Source organism: Contarinia nasturtii, unplaced genomic scaffold, assembly GCF_009176525.2.
Source record: "Contarinia nasturtii isolate CC-2019 unplaced genomic scaffold, AAFC_CNas_1.1 Cnas_scaffold_1240, whole genome shotgun sequence".
Lineage (NCBI taxonomy): Eukaryota > Metazoa > Arthropoda > Insecta > Diptera > Cecidomyiidae > Contarinia > Contarinia nasturtii.
In genome coordinates this window covers 6253239-6270270 of record NW_022198581.1, presented here as the reverse complement: position 1 = coordinate 6270270, position 17032 = coordinate 6253239, and the positions used below count along the sequence as shown (strand labels likewise).

Below are 17032 nucleotides of genomic sequence, written 5' to 3'. Positions count from 1 at the left end.
CACTCCTGCTGAAATGTATAAACAAAAGGGGAAATCAATATATGCAACAATTACCAAATTCTAAGTGCTATCTCCTAGTATCTTGTCCTATTTTTCAATAGGTTAGCGCAAAATAGGAGATATTTTTCAATGCTTTAGCTGAGACATTTAAGTAGAATGTATGTTTTATTCAATAATTTAAAGCCAAAAAACGGTTTCTATGTGTAAATCAATATTTTATTCGTATTTTGACGTTTCTACATTTTGTTGAGAAACCAATATGAGTTTGTCTCTTATATAAATTGAGTTATTATAAAAAAATTGCAAACAGCGAATGCAACGCGATATTATTCTTTTTGGCGTCGATTTGACTGAAATTTGATGAATCCAATCTCTAAATTCATCTCTCACATTTCACTGAAAATTGACCGTTTCTTCAAAAGAAGGTGAAAGACAGGTTGAAAGAGAGAATGAGTTTGAAAGAGGTCAATGTCAGAACGACAAGCAATGTGCGTTGTTGTTAAGTTACAAATCTGGATCATCATCACAATAGCTTTGATGTTATTTAAAACTCGATAATTGTACGTCCCCATTCAAAATCAAATTTGAGAGCCCAAATTTGAAATTCTCCATATTAATTGTTCTATGAACGTTATTTGCATTTTGCATACATTTTCCGCATCGAATGTCAATCCCATTCCGTAACATTTATTGGAATGACAGAAACGCTTAAAAATCGTGTTCGTTTTCCGCTTAAGTTGTAAACGGCCCCTTCTGGTCCCACCACCGAATAGCAAATATAACACCTTACACGCAGCGTGTGTGTCGCTGTAAGAGATGAATTCATAAATAAATCATTTTTCACATACGCATTTGTTATCGAAGCAATGTTACACAAAGCAGCTTTCAAAATTAAAATGAGGAAACAACAACAATCGAATCTGCAACAAAGATTAAACAAAACTGTAACTATCGTCGGCTGTATAGGTAACGAAGTCTGAATGAAGCGCACCAAATGACGATTTGATGGATTGTTGTTAGTGCTCTATAGCCGCAACGAATAGACAAGTAACATTTGTTGCCTGTTGCCAATTCCTATGTGTCGACGAGAGAGATGCTGGGTGATGCTTTCAGTTTGCTTCATTGCGTCTCTCTCTCGCTCTCTCTTTTTCATTTTGCCGCCACACTATATTGTCACTCTCCCAAGACGTGCGGCAAATTGTCGAGTGTTCTGTGTGTGTCCACGCTTTCGCACAATAATTTTTTTGTTGCTGCCGCTGTTGTTGCTAGTCTGTTGTTGTTTTCTCCTTTTTAATTTCATTTATCTATCGGCCGTGTACTTTTCCCTCACGAATCTGTTTCTATAATATTCATCTATCTATCTCATGGATAATTGCTTTGTGTTCTCTCATTTGCATTTATATTTCTGTTTAATGTAGACATCCTCGATAACAAATTCTCATTTTTTATATCTTCTTCCGATTATCTGATTTTGAAGAGAAAAAAAAGAAGTAAAATCGTCTGAAAAACTACTTTCCATGGGATTTTTTTCTCTAATTAACATAATGTATTTGTGATATTAAATTGACGTGGAAAACCATAATATTTTATTTTTGTGAATGACGTGATTTTCATCGAAAAGCGACAAGGAAGACCACACACAGTTTTTCCATAATGTATAACTATAATTCCGTGATAATTTGTTTATTTTTTGTGATCTGACCGCAACCTAATATATTCAGTGATAATTTTTACTTAAATATATCGTGAAAAAATCTTAAACGTGAAAAAGCATCGCAAGAAAATATTGAAAAGATAGTGCAAAATAGCATCCGAATTATTTTTGTCATATATAACGCTGGTGATTTAATTTACTGCGAAAAATAGCTAGGAAGAAAACAAATCAAATTAGAGTCAAAGAGGAACAATATGATGGTGTTTTCAAGGCTTGTGACACCAGATAAAGGTTGATCTTATTTGCATTGTACGTTAAATAGACATAGAACGACTACAGTGAAAAGAGACTGAGATAGAAAATGTTTTAAAGATAAAAGTCAAATGGTGCAAAACGAGTACACAGAGAATGTAGAGAATAAAAGAGCAAAAAAAAAATAGAAACAATACATACGGTGTGTGTACGATACGATTTTAATCATTGAAATGAAAAACACGTCAGTTTTATCGGGACCGAAGAGCGAATTTTGATAATTGTGTCGAGATAGTGAGAGCAACAGTGACTGTGTTAGAGTAACGGAGAGTAAAAGAGAGAGGGAGCAAGAGCGAGAGTAAATTTATTTTTTCTCTTGTGTATGTGGTGTTTGTTATTGACTGATGAGGTATAGTAAATTTTCTTTTTTTATTTCACAATCATTATATTTTATTGTTATTCAATGAAACGACTTTTAATGGAAATTGTCTATTTCAAGATAAATTACCGCATCATCTTAAAATTGAAGGAGGAACAGCAGAAGAATAAGAAAAAAATGAATGTTTCAATCATTGATGTATGCGATGAGGATAATATGACTACGTTCAATTGTTCACGAAACGACTTTATCGCACACGAGCGTGGACCACAAATGCAAAATCTATTGTATGCGATACCAATAACACTTGTCTATTCGTTAATACTATTGGCTGGCATTGTTGGAAATTTAATCGTTTGCATTGTCATCGTACGCAATTCATCAATGCATACGGCAACCAATTACTATCTGTTCAATTTGGCTGTTTCGGATATGGTATATTTGCTATTTGGTTTACCATTTGATATATTAGTATATTGGCATCAATATCCCTGGCTATTTGGATTACCATTTTGTAAATTTCGTTCATTATTGACAGAAGCATGTTCGTATGTAAGCGTATTGACAATCGTTGCATTTTCAATGGAACGCTTTTTAGCGATATGCTATCCATTGCATTCGTATACAATGAGCGGTTTAAAACGTGCCGTTCGTATTATAGCTGCTATATGGTTAATAAGTCTATTGAGCGCAACACCATTTGCATATTATCGTACGATCAATTATATACGATATCCACCACCGAATAACTATACGGGCGAACAGTCAATTGATACACCCGAATCAGCATTTTGTGGAACATTTTCATCACCGCCCGGCCTATATCAAACATCAACCATTGTCTTTTTTACCATACCAATGTTGATTATTTGCATACTGTATACCAAAATGGCCATTGAAATTCGATCACGATCAAAGCATACCAAAGAGTTGGGCATCCGTTCGACCGGCACCAGTGGTGGTTCAACGAAACAATCGAAATCCAGACGTGCCATTATCAAAATGTTGGCAGTTGTTGTGCTCACATTTTTCATTTGTTGGACCACATTTCATGCACAACGCATTGTATCGATTTATGGAAAACGTTTCGAATTGATACATTCGATTTTATTTGCAATTTCGGGATTTTTCTACTATTTTTCGTGTACAATAAATCCAATCATCTATAATATGATGTCGCATCGGTATCGTGTCGCATTTCGTGAAACTTTATGCGGTAAAAAGCAACATAAACTTATATCAACACCACGACAATTATCGCGAAAAACAACCGGCAGTGGTGGTGGCAGTGGCAAAGGCCACGGCAACAGCTTAGATACTGGTGACACCGATGTTGCAATGCTTGCTACCCAATTGAGCGATCCATTTGATGCAGAGACTGGTTCATTTCCACGTACACGATCGTTGCGACTCTCACAAAAACGAATGCAACGCACGGCCAGCGTTCAAAGCAGAGCAATCAGCCTAAATGGATCCCAAAAAGAACCCAAAGATACAGCCATCATCACATGAACGTCCATCAGTATTAAAACAAGTCACCTATTTCATAGATACACACACGGCATAAAAAAAAATGAATCTTGAACAACTCTATTTTATGTCGATTTAATAAAACAAAATACAACGAAATGAATTTAATTAGTGTTTTGTGTAAATAAAGAATGATAATATGATTAAGATATTTTTTTTGTTTTACAATGAACTTATCTGCCCACGACAAAAGAGATAAAAAAAAACATCATATTCGCATCAATGTGTAAGTGTTAGCGTCAGTTTAATGGGACTTAAATCCAATTGTATCTGTGATATCATTTAAATTGATTTAGTTTATCACGCATACTCATGTAATGCGTTTCATGATATTAGTTCCATTTGATTGCGTTCACTGATTAAAAAAATAAACGTTTATTGCTTTTATTTGTTGAAGAGAATATTAAAAGCTTATGGATAACCGGTTCATTTGAATATTCGTACAAGGTAAATTATGTCAGTGCAATTCATTGTTGAAATCATTCAAATGACATTAGGAACGGTGGATGTCAAAATGCCGACGTCAAATCAACACAAAGACGATATTATTTATTTTTGGCATTGAATATGATTTTTCCGCATTATTTGTCACTTTAAATGAAAATTACTTGCGATTTTATGCATAAACATTCGAAGCAAATGCCCATTTCCACCACAAAATGCAGAAAATTCAAATTCGAAGATCGAAAATAATAATATTTTAACTAGCTATTGTACAACACCAACCATTAACTACGGAAATATACTGAAATTTAAGAAATAATCTCGGTGAATTATTTCCAAATATAACCAAAGTATTTCGAAAGAAACTATACACTAATATGTTCAAGGCAAAAAAGTTGATTATTTTACAAAAAGGGAAAAAAACGGTCAAGTTTTATTCCAAACGGTACATTATAACGAATTCGCAACATTTGATAAGATGTAAACGTACAAACAGCTACTACATATGTGAAAAATGTTGTGTATCAAAGCAATAATTGGATGCAAATATACAGGCATTTGAGATAGCGTCAAAAGCCTTCATTGGCGATGCGTCAACTGTAATTTCTCGAATGTGCTAACGTCATCCGAAAATTCATTTGAAAAAAAAAAATACTGAATGAATTGATGCATAAATTCTAGGGGCTTAATACGGCAAAAAATTAACAGGAATTCACGTAAATTCACACTTTTGAATCGAGTGGTTATTGATGAGTTCGGTGAATTCGTGTGAATAGAATGAAATGTGTCAAATTAATAAAGTGAGGTTATGAAAACCGCAATATTTTTTAATTTATTATTTTTTCAATATTTCCGATTGTTTTCGATATAAAATCGCTCAAAATTGAAAATAAAATTAATTTTTATTAAAAAAATATAAAAAACATTTACAATTTTGTTATACAAAATATAAATATTGCAGTAATTGCCAGCAGAAACTATTCACCACTATCTCACATATTTGAATGAAATCGCCCTAGAATTCACCGGAATTCATTCGTTTGCTGAAAAATTCAGTTAATTTAGATATTATTATAGAATTCAGTCGTTGAAAATTTTGAATTAAGCCCCTAGTAAATTCTAGCATAAATTTCTGCTCAAATTGGTCGAATAAAAAAGTCGGCACATTCCCAAGAACAAATGATTCAATTGTAATAAAATGTGAAATGATTTAAAAACGAAAATATTGAAATTGATGAACGAAAATAGCTCATTTCACTAACGGAACTTTATTCATCCAATTTATTCTTTTCATTTCATGCACACGGACTCACTTCAAGTTCATGTGACATGCGATATGCGAACATTAGATTTGTGTAAAAACAGCTTGCCTCAAAATCATTTTTTTTCTTATTCTTGGTCCTCATCAGAGAATCCCATGCACATGTCTAGTCGAAAAATTTGAGCTCGTCAAATGATACTCTTATGTATAGCCAAAACAAAATGTAATTTGGCCCTTTGCCATGGCAAACATTAAAAAGATGATTTAAATACACCGGACTAGCCACTTTATGATTTGTCAGCAAATGGTGGAACCCAGATTTGTATTGGCTCAATCTACGAAATTAGAATTTTAGTCGGAACTGCTTTAATGAATGAAATGGCTCAAATGAGTTTACGTCGATTTAACACTCAAACGACAGTTTTCAAACGGTTGACAGATGCGAGAAAAGAGACATCATTTTTTGTAACTTATTCATTTTCTTTTTACAAAATAATATAATGAGCACCTCTATGGAACCGAACTTGAGTTGATCTAAATTTCCGATCCCGAAACGATGGCGAAAAAACATGCCCTCACAAATGATTCAGCGAATACTAAATAAGTTTTTTTGCACCACTTATTCAAATACAGGCTTGAAAAATTATTTAAAAAAAAGACGTGTCTCTATTTTTTGTATTTTATTTTATTATTTTTTTTGTATTATTATTATTTGTTCTATAATAATTATGATTTGAATTTCTTTACTTTGAGTTTTTGATCAATTTACGGGTTAGTTTTCTTTTGTCTGTGTTGTTGGATTAGATCTTAAGTGGTATTTACATTAAAATCTTTTAAATAGATTATATTACACATTTTTCTTCATGACTTTCATTGATTTAAACTCTTAAAAATGACAGTCTTTGCGCACATTAGAGATGAATTTATTCACCGCACACTTGTTGTTGCTTTTCGTGTTGGCAAAAGAAGATGTATTTCGTAGATCAAATATAGAAAAAAATGACAACAATTACCAAAATTATAACCAAGTTGCATCATTTGGACGCAATATATGGACAACTGGTGATAGGTTTGGTTGTTTCATTGCTTAATGTGGAGTGAAGTTTCTCATGTTTTTTTTTTTTCAAATTTCAATCACTATTTCATAAAAACAAATTGTATTCGGTTTGTTTTTTGTCATTTTTTCCCCTCGATTAAAAAAATTCATTCATTTTTCACCGAATTTACATAAAAAAGGAACTGTGTATAGTTTTGCGGTAGAATAAATTCTTCTGTGATGCGTTAAAGTTTGATCATGTGACATCTGTGATACAAGTAAATTATTTATGTTTTTTTTTTTGTTCGTTTGGGGAAGTTTTTTTTTAATCTCTACATTGCATTCTTGAAACATAATGCTTGGAAATTCATTTGATCACAACATTGCAAATGGTATATGCTTTTGTTTTTCGTTCATTTTTTCTTAATTTTTTCAAAAATTGAGTCAGGAAAAATAGTTTAATTTTTTTTCGATGGATTAATTTAAAGAGAAAATCCAAGAGAAATGAATTTTATAATTTTTTTTAACTATAAATAAAATGCAATTTTTTTAAATTTTGATATGGCTATTCAAATTTAGCGTTTTATATTTAGATTTCTCCATTTGTAAATAAAAAGTATCTAATAAGACATTTTTGGTTGTTGCTTTTATCCATTTTGGTTGATATGTATTTTGACAACAAAAATTTCTTTATTAAAATTGATATGTTTTCGTTTACTTATTTTTTTTATCCTTGTTATGCGTTCATCACACCATACACGTTGAATAATAATAATAATAAAATTTAAGATAGATTAAAAAAACGCACATGCAGAAAGAGAAAAAATTGTCGTTCGTGTCATTTTTTGTTTGTTCGGTAAGTAGTGGTTCTGTATTTATATTTTGTTCTTAATGCACTATCAACATGTAGTTAACGAATAAATAAAATACACATACATCTATACACATTGAAACATTTAGTTGAGTAGAGTGTTGTTTTTGGTTTTGTTTGCATATCATTTTTATACTATATAAAAACAGATAAAATCACCAGAAAAATTGAGAATTGAGTGTTTTGTTATTAAATTTATGTTTTTTTTTTAAAGAAGAAATAGAGATAAAGATATGATATCAAAAATTATGGATGTGTTACGTAGAATTGTAAATTTTTTTTTCTTGGGAAACGTGAATTTTTACCATTAGCCAAAAAAAAAAAATGGGAAAGAGAAAAATTTTTGATAAATAAAAGAATATTGCAATAAAAGTTTTCAACAATTTATATAATAATTTTATATTAGCATCGAAAGAATTAGATTTATTAGAATTCAAAGGTCCACTCAAAAAATGGGAAAACAATAACGACATGTAAATGTTTAAAAGAAGAAAAAAAAACCAAATGATTCATTCTTTTAGTTTAAATATATTTTAGCTAAGTTGCATGATTTATTTCGATACGTTAGCACAGTGTATGAACTGTGCGTGTTTCATTCTCAGATAAATTCATTGGTTGTTAGACGTTTTTCCGATTTCGATCATCGTCGACCAGATAATTCGATAAATATGATTTTCCATTTTATTTCGAGCTTCTACTTGAAATCGTACATTCAAACGGTCAAACCCATTCAAACTCAATTCTTTTAAAATGATAACAACAAAATTCGTAATGACAATAGTGTGTGGTTGGTTTGTTCTATTTTCTGTGTCACTTTTTTTTATTGGTATTGAAATTGGTCGTTGTTTCAATTGTAAATATTGAATTTATCCAAAAAGATTTAACAACTTACATTAACTAATTCGCTATTTTTTGTTTCTTGTTTTTTTTTGTTGGATATTCCACCGGTATGTGGTAACCAATGTGCTATGCTATTGGTGCCAATTGCTTTTATAAGTCTATTTTATGTTTGGGTCATTTCATTTTTTTGGAAAAGAAAAATAGCTATATGATATTGCTCAATTGCTATTATATATATAAAAAACACAGCAAAACAATTTTATTAGTCTACGCATTTTCGAAATTGGATTCAGTACCGCATTTTTGTTGGGGCAAAGGCTATATTTCTTTGAAAGGAAGGAAACGTTTTCAATTTGAAATCATTCATTGAAACAACTTTAACGTATATAAATCTGAACGTTTTATCTAAGAAAAAACATGTTATCTTTTATTCTTTTTATTCTTGTAAGAATTGATCGGTTTCTCAATTGATTTTCTTTTGACATTTCATTTCAAGCAAGAAAGATCTATCGCATATAGAATAAATAACTGAAAAAAATCGCCCTAACAATATTAATTCCATTTGTGTGAACAATTTAAAAAAAAATGAGACATACATTCAATCTCTATGTTTCGTTGTTTGAAATGATCCAATTGTTTTTTTTTTTTTAATTCATTGTGATTTTTGTAATTCAAAACCATTTTAATTAAATGGATTCGATTGACATGGTTCCATCGACCTAAAGAAATTGAAATGATTGAAAGCAAAACGTTTTAAACGAAAATAAAAAGAAATGTGTACGAAATCGAATCAATTGAGCATAAAATGTATGAAAGTATAGGCAGATCAATTCCATAAATTATTCATTAAAATTTAGTCAATTTTATGTCGTATGCGAACGATGTGTAAGGGATTATATATTACATCCATAGTATATATTTATAGTTAATTTTAAATTGCATTGGCAGCGCGTAAAAGTAACAAATTGACAGAAAAAAAGGAGATTTTAATAGAGAAAATGCGCAATCGGAATGCCATTAACATGTGAATAGTTTTTGTTATTTCGTCTAATCTTAAGTAACTTTAATAATTAAATTGAAAACGGTTTCTAAAAGAAGGTGTTTTTTTAAATTTGCTTTTGTTTCATTTTTCTCTCTTTTATTGGTTTATTGGCGTTTCTAATTTTATTAAATTTTTTGTTAAAATCGTGTAAATGACAAATTTTTTCGTTGTTTTCTAACTGCTTTTCTGTTGAATTTTATTTTATTTTCATGGTGTATATAATTAATTCGGTTTGGTTCTGTGTATGTATATGCTGAAATGATTATGGTTTTGGTTGTTGAATCAAAATGAATTCGGACGACTTGAAATGATGATTAGATGCGGTTGAATGAACGATTTGTGTATGCTATTTTCACTTCTTTCTCGCAAAATAAATAATATGAAATGATATCGATACTGAAACCACATGCTCTAATGAAATTCATAAACATTTGCATTAATCGAATCAAATGAAATTTGACAGCATTGAATGATGACTGAAACATACACTCATACAAACGTGTCTACACCACGTTATTAAATCCACCCAACACAGATCGAATTCACTTGAAATGAACTTTATTTTTTATAAACGATGTTGAATCTCTCGAACATTTCTCTAATGAACGGTGGAAAGAAAAACATACGTTCGTCTGTTATTCAATCAAACTGCAAGGTTTATACACACACAAGAGTGAGCGTGTGAGTGCTCGATGCATTAAAAGGGATATATGTTCGATAACAATAGCATAGAAAATGAAAAAAAAAACAACAATTTATGTTAAAACATCCATCCACTTTAAATTGAATAAAACTCTGATCCAAATGCAATATTCAATCCCTCATTCGATTGAAATATACGAATATACCGATATTCAGAATTCAACGATTCTAAGTTTTGCATTGTAAATATAGATTTGACATTTAAATGCAGAAAAGAAGAATCAGTCAAATCAAAAGAATGAATATTTTTCGAAAAAAGGCTCAAGCTTTCATATGCGAAACGGAAAATTATCTTTTTCACTTGAATCGCAATGTCGCATTTTTTTTTCTCTCTCTCGAATCTATGGAAATGTTTTGAATGATATGAATTAATGACACATGTGTTTTGTTTTCATACTTTAACAACGCGAATAATTAGAAACTAACGATTTATGCCCATAATGTAGACGCAATTTTGAAATTTATTCCATTTTAATGAATGGTATTCTCTATGCCATATGACTATAGTCGATATTTCTGCCAGTTTTCTCATTATGTGTGGACGTGTGAAGCTTAGAAACATGGTGGTTATGTGAACATACACAAATTTCGAATGAGATCTTGTTGGTGTGTGTTCGATCTTTTCGAAAATATCCGTATAAGTATGTGTGTAGTGAGCGATGGGGATGGTGATTTTTGTCGATCTCATGAAATGATTTTCAATTAGTGGATTTTTTTCACATTTTAAAATAGTTTTGTTTCATTCTTCATTTGTTTTGTTTGATATTATTTTCTTCATGCTGAAATGATTAAATCATTGATATTGATGAGTAATTAATGACATTGTTATATTTATTTAGAGTTTTGTTTTTCCTTTGCTTGACCTTATTTCTAGAAAAAATCACATTTATCCGTAAAAATGTCAAATGATATTGACGTATATTTATATATTCAATAATTGCTACGCAATGGGAAAATTAAGGATGGGGGGAGAACAATTCATTAATTTTTCACATTTGTTTATTTTGCTTCGATCATTCTTTCTATCTCATTCTTTTAAGTAATTTTTTTTTTTTTTTTTTCAAATAAAAGCCATACCCTCGTTATCCTCGAGTGCATAATGAACAAAAACAAAACAAAATAATTGTATCTATATCTTCTTATTTCGTTCTGCTTGATAGCCGATATAATATTTAATTGATGATAATTTTGGTTTTCTTTTTTATTTTTATTTTAAAATAGTGTATGTATGTGTGTCCATTGAATTCCAGACATGGTTTTCATTCTTCTATTCTTTATCTATGGTTCGCATCTTAGTTAATAAATAAATAAATCAATTTCTTATCGTCTAAAAAAAATTGTATGATTTCTCTTTCTATAATATATCTTAAAAGTAAAAGATTCAACGCGAAATTTATGCGAAAGGTTTTTTTTTTTGCTTTTTTTTAAATATTATTTTGATAGCAACAATTTTATTGATATGCAATCTCTTCCAATCGAATGTTCAAGACAGTTTTCGTTCACGTTCGATTTGTTCCGTTTGAAAGTATGTGTGTTTTTTTGTTTTTGTTTTTGTTTTAAGGAGTATTTCATAATAATTTGTGTCCATTCCACTTTGATATGTTTTCGATATGAAATTTCTTACATTTTATAAATAAATCTAAATAACCATTAAGTGTTTTTTTAGTTTTTTTTTTAAATAATTTTTGTATATGTATCATTCTTAAAAATGTAAATAGTTCAAACGCTTAACAATTTAAATTAGAGTTTGTGAGTTTATCTCTCTCATTCTCTGTTTTACACTTGAAACTTTTCATCTTTTTAATTTAAAACTATCGCCTAATTTGATATGTTTAGGTTTCTTAGGTTGTTTGTCTTTTTTTGATATGTGTTTGTTAATTTTGTTGATATGTTTCATTTTTTTTTAATTTGAGACAAGCTTATTCATGCTCTCAATGTTCCTATAACAAGTTTCAGTTGTTTATCATTCAATATAAGAGAAGTGTACTTACGTACCACCGAATGAAGTTTGTGACGCTTGATTTCACATATAGTTTATTTGTTTTCGCGATATTGATAATAAATTTAGATATTGCTTATAATGTTCTCATTCATCTTAAATTATCTAAGCTTTTTTTAATCTTCTTTGTTTTCTTTTTCGTTTTATGTTTTTTATTTTCATTGAGAGTGATGTTTTTCTTACCACGTTCGTTCGACTCTTAATTGCAGCACGTAGTTGTTAGTTTGTTGCCGGTTAAGATGACGATCACAAAATAAGTATTCCCTCGATCTATTCACTTATGTGCGAACATCAGAACGACGAAAGAAGGAATGAAAAAGTGAACGAGCTCAAAATTTATAAAAGGAGATGCTTTCTGAACACTTATCATCAGCATCGACAGGACATATAAATCGTCCGAATGGAAGCACATTATGATTATACAATTCTGCGAATGAATGTGCCCGATGAATGGCGACGTCAGAGTAGCGCTGTAAATGCAGCCACCAATCAGAGTGAGCACAATATCGAGTAATGCATTCATAATAGTATTTGCCCATTGAATTGATGTTGCAATATTCAATAAATCAAGCGATAATGAGATACCACTTGATAAAACAAATGGCGTTCGTTCTCGCTCACTTTCTATTTCTCTTTATCTCTTTCTCTCTCGCGCGATTTTTTTTCTGAAATTCTCTCGCTCGCACACAGTGAACGGTGTTGATGGTGGCAACCGTGACAGTTGGCTCCTCAGTTTGTTTGTTTGGTGCGCACACAACTGAATATCGCTTACAATTGGTGAGCAATGATTTTTCTTCACATTTTTCTTGTTCATATTCACACTCATTGCCATTCGGTTGGTTCGGTGTTACTTTTGTTCGGGTGTCATAGATTGAAATATAATACAAGCATTTCATTTTCGCTGCTCAGAAAATGGCAGTTCAATTCGCTTTCGCGTTAAGGTGAACAAAGTGATTGCATGTTATAAATGGGGCGCAAGCAATGATTTATAGGAAACCCGTTATTTTGTTGTTGTTGTTTCTTATATTCTGTCTCTTGTAATTGCAGAGCAGCCTATTTACACAATGGTTCTCTTCTTGGGTCTGTCTGTTGCCTTTCTTTAGATAAATTCTTTGCGCCAGCACCACAATATAAAAGAAAATAACAAAATAGAGGCGACGATGGCGGTAAAAGAGCAGAGTGGCGCACCACGTCGGCATGCATTATGAATGACACCAATATGAGACGAAATTGTTTTGTGTACATCACCCCATCCAATCTAGCACATACACCATTTTCGAAATGACTGCATGTGACCGCCAAGAATGGCATTACCATTCGGTTTGTTTTATAGTCATCGTTTTTCTTTTTATTTGAGATATGAAGGCCATTCGAGTTTTCGATAAAGTTGATCGTGCATCTTTTACAATTTAATTACATCTGATCTTATTTTATTGAATTTATTTGTGCAAACAAATCCATTTGGCACAATACCATTCGAGTAATTCGTACATTGAATTTTCATTTGAAGGAGTGTATGTACTAAGTACTTGTATATATGTGGCCGATAAAATTGTGTAAAAATTAATTAAATTGAAATGTATTCAAGTTTTGAATGTGAATATAAATGGTAGGGTCTCAAATAAATGCACACATAATACGGCTCTTGTGTTTGGTCGCCTATTCATTTGAATACATTGAACTTTTCCCTCAATGGAATGCAAGATATACAAAACCAAGGATTTTCAATAAAAACCAAAAACCAAGTAAGAAAGAGAGAATGAAGTGATTATGTATTAAAAGAACGAAAGCAATTTCAAATGTGTAGTATTTTACTTGTTTTCCATTCTCTTGGTCATTTCAGGGAAGATAAAATTGAATGAAAAATTAGAAAACGACTTAAAACGAAAAACCTCGAACATGCACGGGAAAAGAGACATTCGGAGAAAAAAACAAACACACGAGATTGTTATTTTGACCACTTCACACAAGTAAAATACAATGAAATTACACATGTAATTATGGCGCATTTTTCAAAGAGACGCCTTTAGTTTTTTTTTTTCCTTCTCTCTTTGGCGTCGTGTTGTTGAGCTAGAGTAGCAAAAAATAACACACATTTCCTTTCTCCATATTTATTTTCATTAAAATTCACTCGCACTCTAGAGAAATAGTCAAGAAATGTATGGTTCGCGCAGCAGATGTGATATTATGATAAATGCTTACTTCAAATTGATTACTTTCCATTTCGTGTTGAATGAGAAACTCAATGCAATATGGAATATGGAAAATGTTCCCTTATTATTTTGTGTTAACGTCGAAAATATTACCACTACCACCACCATCATAGCTTCATGAGTGATGGGTTAGAACAAAAAAAAAAAGAGAACACTAACGGTATGTGAGTCACACAATGCGAGTTAAGTGGCTAGGTAAAATTAAATCTATAAAAGCTCTTTTGTCATATCGCACTGACACTAATCACCGTATATTTAACAGTGTCCATGGAATATAATAAGTATGCATCAACGAGCAAATCGATCAATTTAAATTCAAACACTTTGATGCAAATAATGTAATTCATGCGATTGATTTCATTTGATTCTGTATCATCGGTCGATCTCTTTTCATTTTTCCATATTGGTTTGAAATTGTCGATCGACCATAACAAATACAAAATTCGATATTTGTTTCGTCGGAGGGATAAACTAATGGTCGTCTAAAACCGGCACAACCTGTGCATCTTACTTAATTGAATTCACATTCATTTTCGTATAAAATCCATTTCTACTCGGTCATTTAGTAATATTAATGTGCTGCTTTTCATTTTGTGACACATTACTCAGTGAGCGTACGGCTATTAGCAATATTTCCTTAACAAATAGTATCGCTTTTATATTCGAATCATATTTGTTACATTTCCGTATATCACTCCAATATTTAAAAAAAAATGTTTTTTTCTTTGTTCAATCGTGGCTTGTTGCTTATTTATCGAATTAGTTAGTTTATTTATAAATATTTTCACTTTGAGTGGCTTGCATTACGTTGTGTGCGGTGGTGTTGATTTGGTGATTGTTTATTCTTCGGGCCATCCCAAGTCTTCGCCAATCAGTTCATAGAATTTTTGATTGTGTTCAGCAAAAAATTTTCGAAGTTTTGATATCACCTGTGGATCAACATGCGGATGCTTACGGCCTTTTGTTTCACGCAAACACTTATCGGCTGTATCATTTCGTAAACAATAGAAACCTTTTGTCTCGTTGAAATAAAAATTTCGCCTCGATATACGATGCTCGATTCCTTTGGGTGCGATAACCAATTAAAGTGATACACATACAAACCGATCAACCGTGTACAAAGTCCACAGCAACGAGATACATCAACCGGTTAAATTTTGTTTCGATGGTTTTGTTTGAAAATAGAAGAAAAAGAAGAAAAAAAAACGAAAATAAAATGAAATGAGTTAGTTGAAAATGTTTGTTTGAAAAGAAAAAATTTAAAAAGTTAACGATTTATGCGGTAGCGTGTGCGCGCACCATATCACACAATCGACAAATGCACGACAATAAAATCAACCCACAAAATCCCACAAATTGAACTTATAGTCCAATAACATTACAAAATTCAATATTATTAAAATGTTGGGGAAAAAACGGGACACACGGAGTCTTGCACACAACAAAACAGCTTTCGAACACGCTTTGATGACAACGACATCGACGACAAAGCATTTTAACTGTATTTAAAAACGATTTTATTGCACAGTTTGTTTGAATGGCTCATTCAGTGCTTTGTAATCTGTATACCAATGTTTCTCACTCCTGTCCCCCTTTATTTCTTTACCCCCCCTCTCTCTCTTTGGAATTTCCTAATGTTTCTTCCAAATTGTTGATTCGAAGACGAATCGATGCAAAAATGGTCGCGCTGTATAATCTTCGGAAGTTGAGTTTCACTGCAAATAATAACAATATTTAGATGAAAAACCAGGTTCTTTTATTTCTCAATGGCACAATGTTTTCAAAGTTTGCAAGCTATTTGTCTATTTCTTTTAAACGTAGCCATTTTTTCTTCGTTTTTTTTTTCGTGTGCTTTTTGTCAATGTGGTCGATCTGAACATCAATCGTTGACGAATATAAAATAGAGAGAAAACGACAAACAATCGCCGAATTGCATGCGATGTTCAGGTCATGTCAAACCTTCGAACTAAATAGCTTTTGATCACGAATTTTTTTTGAACTTAGAATCGATCTTTTGTGTTTCGCTTGAAGTCGTCATCAGAGACGTCATTTTATCATGCTTTTTTCGATCTAGATTGCCGAAAATAATGCAACAAAGAACGCGTGCAACAATTCAAGTGAACATCGCGTTTTCTTTGTCGCTTCGAAGCATGTGTTTAAGTGCATAAAAAGAAATAAAATCGCACTTATACACACATCGAAAGAATGCATGTTCGACGCCAACTAAAATCAAGGAAAGAATAAATTATCCGTTATTGCCTCGTACAAGATGGATATGTCTACGTTTTGTTTTAAGGTTAATTACCGTAAAATGCAATTATATTGGTAGCAGAATTTTAAAGTCTCACCACCATTCAAAATCCAATATTCTTTCCCAAGCTACCCAATCATATCGTCTGACAGCTCTCCCCCTCTCCGTGTCCAGTGGTGTCCACACAGTTTCATCGCTGTCAGTCAGTGAATTTCTTTTTCCTCATTTATCCACGAGGCAAAAACATGAGCTTTCATTTGCACATTCTTCTTGTAACAAGTAATGTACAGAAGATATACAGTGCTGGAGAAGATATCCTGTCACTATGATCCACAAGAACCAACTTCATAATGATTTTCATTTGGTTTTTTTTATACCAATTTCTTCGTTCACTCTTAATTTACATTATTATATAATTTTCATTAAAAATTTCGAACTAAAAAAACACCGAGCACATAACTCGTAGAGTGCACACTGCACATTGGTATCGTAAAGTGGTTTTGTGTACATTGCGAGCAATGTTTTTCTCTTCATTAAATCAAGAGCTTCAATTAATAT

General features: G+C 31.5%; 2 protein-coding genes across 2 annotated transcripts in view; one reads left to right on the top strand and one right to left on the bottom strand.

The window, feature by feature from the left end:
• The first annotated feature begins 1312 nt into the window (after positions 1–1312).
• On the top strand, positions 1313–3918 carry LOC116345035 (neuropeptides capa receptor-like). The gene is made up of 2 exons (XM_031774050.1): positions 1313–2315; positions 2406–3918. Exons 1-2 carry the CDS (start codon positions 2289–2291, stop codon positions 3795–3797), a joined length of 1419 nt encoding a protein of 472 aa, XP_031629910.1. The 5' UTR covers positions 1313–2288; the 3' UTR covers positions 3798–3918.
• A 7792-nt stretch (positions 3919–11710) lies between these two features.
• Positions 11711–17032, bottom strand: part of LOC116345078 (heparan sulfate glucosamine 3-O-sulfotransferase 5) — a 77193-nt gene continuing 71871 nt past the window's right edge. Inside the window, exon 9 of the mRNA XM_031774124.1 lies at positions 11711–15286. Within this exon, the coding sequence (XP_031629984.1) occupies positions 15063–15286 (224 nt within the window). The 3' untranslated portion in view covers positions 11711–15062. The remainder of the gene's footprint in view (positions 15287–17032) is intronic.

Excerpts from the sequence above, each read along its gene's own strand:
- LOC116345035 (XM_031774050.1), top strand. The coding sequence starts at position 2,289 with ATGTGGTGTTTGTTATTGACTGATGAG. Across the intron at positions 2,316-2,405 it reads GTTTGTTATTGACTGATGAG|ATAAATTACCGCATCATCTT; the intron begins GTATAGTAAATT and ends GTCTATTTCAAG.